We start from the raw sequence: 4,447 nt of genomic DNA on the forward strand, positions 1-4,447 counted from the left end.
GATGGATGAGTGGCCTAAGGAAATAGAATTACCCAACCAGTATCTACCTTCTTAGAACTTGTACTCACTCATTTTCCTTCACAAGTTTACAAATATTGTTTGTTCATAAAAAGTTGCCTTATGAAATATTTTTATATGTAATATATATTACTAATTCTACCAGCTTACATTCAATATATTTACACACATTTGGCTGTTGGGTATTCATAAGAGACAAAAATTTGTTGAAAGATTTGCTCGAAAGGGTTTCTGTCTTCTGACTGACAAATAAAGTCCATTCAAGATTTGTCTCCCCAGCTTACACTGTTATTGAGTTACTGAGAGAATAGTGGGAGTGCACATAGACACACAACAGAGGCGTACCATTTTACATACACGGTGTGGAAGAGGGCATTTCTCAGTGCAAACAATGGCATTATTTATAATAGTTAAAATACTTGTGCTGTTATTTTTACTCACATCCCTACCAGGTCCTTCTTCCAAGACCTCCTTGTTATTACATGCACAGCAGGTGACAGTTCCATAGACCCACATCCCATTTCCTCATCTACATGCATTCAATAATTTCTTGAAGAGATACCAAAGTTACATTTACATCTCTCTTTCCCCAATGTCTACATTCACATAGATAAACTAGAAGTCTATAGTTAATTATGCAACTGAAGTATAGAGTAGTCACTTTTGGTCAGAGACATCATCTGGCTGTATAGTACTTAGGTGACTTGTGGCAAACATGCTCATGAACCAATGCTATCCATGTAGGGCAAAAAACAGAGCGGGGGCTGAATGTTACAATTCCACAAAGAGAAGGCGAAACGAACACTAAGGTAATGAGCTTACCCGCTTCTACATCCTTCCTTTACCATGAGTTTTCAATCTCTTTTATCCAGATGCCATGATAAATAATGTAATATTAATTCCGCCTGACCTATAAAACTGATTCTATGAAGGCAACAGGCACACCAGGGACTAGGAGAAGCAGGGATTATTAAACAGGACATGTTGAGCTGAAGTGGTCGAGACATATGGGTACTTTATATAATATCTACAATTTGTCAGTGTCCTCAGCTAATAGAGGAGGCAGTTATTTAATTATTCATCCATTTCACTATTGATCTAATGTAATTTTTAAACCTGTAAAATTACTCAAAGGTTTCAATGCTAAAAAACATGAAATAAGATTTTAGATGATAACTACAATAATGATTGATCACTCATTTGTTATTCTGGTCACCTGAAAATGAATCCACAAACTATTTCCAATATGAATCTGAACTTGCCTCTTCTAGCCATGAATGTCTATTACTGATGCCACAGAAGCAGACACCTTCTGTTGAAGTGTTACATGAAATTTGATGCTATTAGCCTTTGTGAGTTTTTTGTTCTGTGTTGGACGTTTTAAATATTTTTTTACTTCCAATTATAGAACTGCGGAATGCTGTAATAACAGGCACAGAACACTTTAACAACCATTACTAAACTGTTAGCACCTTCAGTGTGTGAGTCAACCTGCTAATCACTCCAAATCCGCATGTTATTAAAAAATAAATAAACTTCCACTCCCACCACCTTCATCCAGACGGAAAGTAGGGAGTGTCACTGTGGTAGTTATAATCGGGACACACCTTCTGCACCAGTCTATAGTCTGTGCTGTAAAATGAAATGTAGATACATATGACCTTAAAGGGTTTGGAACAGATCCAGGACACATGGCTTTGGGTCTGTTCCTGGTAACAAGTTTTGGATGGATCATAATTACATAGTGCAGTCTTTTTTGCTCTGTCAATTTTTTCATACTCGACGCGGCAGTTAAATATTTTTGAATCTTTGGCGTCAATTATTGTTTGCTGAGCCAGGTCAAATTCGACCGCTTTTGTAGGTGGCACAAGGCTAACTGATATATTTCCCTGGCCAGTGGAATTGTGGCGGAAGTACACACTAAACGTACCATTTCCATGGTCCACGATTTTCCCAGTGATGAGCAGGTTTAATTTCACGGTTTTGATGTTTGAGTAAAAATCGCCCCAGCCAAACATTTTCTTAAATTTCCCAGTTTTAACAATTGGTCGTCTCTTGACTCTGGACTGGGCGTCTTCACGTTGATCTGATACATTTCCTAACCAATCCCAAAGATCCTGTTTGGAGAAAGAGGCTGGCGAGGAATATGGAAATCCCAGTAAAGTCGAATTCCCTGTGCTTGGCAGAGTCTGCATCATCCATTGGCTGAGGGGGGACATTTTGTTGCTTTTTATTAAGACATGCTTTTGTGTGCTTTTAGATCCTCTGGATTGCACATCTTCAGTGTCATTTGATGTACTTCCGTGTGCAAAAGCAACCTGTGGAAACAAACACTAGATGTTATTTTAAAAAGATGCACAGGTACCTACCTACTGCTATGTGTGCATGGTCAACATAAAACAATTTATTTTGAAAAACCAGTGCAACAATTATGTAATTCATACTAAAATGCATCATTATTTGTGTGGCAATCACCAAAACCTTTTCAACATTTATAAGGCACAAGGAGTGTGACGGAATACTCTCCATTCCTGGGTGACTATAGCTTCAACAACACACAAAAGAAACTCGACACACCATCCGTCATCTTAAACATTTATCCCCCTCCACCATCAGCACACAGCAGCAGCAGTGCGTACCATCTACAAGATGCAATGCAGCAACTCGCCAAGGCTTCTTTGACAGCATCTTCCAAACCTGCAACCGCTACCACCTAGAACGACAAGGCTAACAGGCGCAGGGGATCACCACCACCTGCAAGTTCCCCTCCAAGGCACACATCATTTGATTTGGAAATATATCATTGTTCCATCATCATCACTGAGTTAAAATCCTGGAATATGCCACCCAACCGCACATTGGTGTACCTACACCTGACAGACTGCAGCAATTTGGAAAGGCAGCTCACCACCATCTTCTCAAGGGGAATTAGGAATGGGTAATAAATGCTGGCCCAGCCAGCGACACTCACTTCCCATGAACAAATAAATAAGCAAGCCTTCAAACAAAAAAAAAGGTTCGCCAAACACTTGACCCAGATCCCGTGGAAATAGCAACTTGGCTCCAATTATAACTGGATAAATTAACTGTTTCTTTTCTATTGTAGTGATGTTGTACCCAAGTGGTCAAAATGTTTGAATTACAGTAAACTGAAGATGACTTGTGGGTTTCAGGAGACCGGAGTGAAGCTGCAAAGGTTTTCTTGATTCTTGGTGAAACCTCCTGTTTTCACTACATCTAAATGTTGGTTATGGTTTTTATTTTTGGCTTTATTTAGGTTGAAACGTATCAAGGGCTCAGCCAATTGCTAAGTATACACTGTACTTTTAAATAGTCGAACAACCAGTAAGTGAAACAACCACTCACCAAGGAGCAAATAGCAAGTTACTTGGATAAAAAGAAGTATTTGATATCACCATCTGTATTTGAGGCAAAGGAATGTGTAAGTGGAGAAAATAGATGTTCCCTCGGCTAGTGTAACAGTTCTGCCAGTTTGGTGAAAAATATTCCTGAGTGCCAGTGAATTGCTGCCCTAGGCTCATTCAAAACAAAACTAGTCCTTCAATGTGCTGCAGCCTGGAGTTGAGTTTCCAATCTCAGCCCTGTACCAAAGTCCTGTGAGGGCGGTGGATCTGGAGTCAATCACTTCCAGGCTGCAGTCAATATCTAATTCAGAGAGGGTTAGATGAACCCCCAATAAGTTATCCGTGCATTTTCCCGGCTATCAAAATTCTTCATGATTTTGAACACCACTATTAAATCTATCACCTTCAGTTTATCCGGACTCTCCATATATTTGAAGTTCCACGTCCCTGGTGCCATTCTAGTCAATCTCCTCTGCACCTTCTTCAAGATTTGGACATCATTCTAATAACATGCTACTCAGAATGGGGGCGAACCAGTACTTTACAAAGTTTTATAAATTGAGGCAGAGAATATGAATGCAAGGAAGTTATGCTAAAGCACCAACCAGAATGCACCTCACCTTTAGTTACAGTCTGACTGTAAGTAGCACAGACTAGATTGAAGGTGAGGTACATTCTGGTTATGCGTTAGCATAACTTCCTTGCATTCATATTCCGTGCCTCAACTTATAAAGCCAAGGATCCTGTTTGATTTTTATGTAGCCTTCTCAACTTGTCCTGCCACCTTCACAGATTTGTATACCTACACCTTCAGGTCTGTCTGGTCCAGCATGCTTAAACTTGTACTATTTAGCTTATATTGCCTCTCCTCATTCTTCTCACTAAAATGAACCACTTCACACTTCTCTGCATTAAACTTTATCCGCCCGTCTGCTCATTTCACCAGTCTGCCATGTCCTTCTAAAATCCTCTTTTCTAGATTTCCAAGTCTTGTAAATTTTAAAATTATGACTCAAGTCAAGGGCATTATTATTTAGCAAAAAAGAGGAGAGTTCTGAATACTG

General features: G+C 39.5%; 1 protein-coding gene across 1 annotated transcript; it reads right to left on the reverse strand.

Moving 5' to 3' along the window:
• Positions 1 to 1,571: 1,571 nt before the first annotated feature.
• LOC121268961 (neurexophilin-1-like) lies at positions 1,572 to 3,840 on the reverse strand. The gene is made up of 2 exons (XM_041173263.1): positions 3,787 to 3,840; positions 1,572 to 2,336 (listed from the first exon to the last, which is right to left on the reverse strand). Exons 1-2 carry the CDS (start codon positions 3,838 to 3,840, stop codon positions 1,572 to 1,574), a joined length of 819 nt encoding a protein of 272 aa, XP_041029197.1.
• Positions 3,841 to 4,447: the final 607 nt, after the last annotated feature.

Source organism: Carcharodon carcharias, chromosome 23 (genome assembly GCF_017639515.1).
Source record: "Carcharodon carcharias isolate sCarCar2 chromosome 23, sCarCar2.pri, whole genome shotgun sequence".
NCBI classification, from domain to species: Eukaryota; Metazoa; Chordata; class Chondrichthyes; order Lamniformes; family Lamnidae; genus Carcharodon; species Carcharodon carcharias.

Excerpts from the sequence above, each read along its gene's own strand:
- LOC121268961 (XM_041173263.1), bottom strand. The coding sequence starts at position 3,840 with ATGGCACCAGGGACGTGGAACTTCAAATATATGGAGAGTCCGGATAAA. Across the intron at positions 2,337-3,786 it reads AGAGTCCGGATAAACTGAAG|GTTGCTTTTGCACACGGAAG; the intron begins GTGATAGATTTA and ends TTGTTTCCACAG.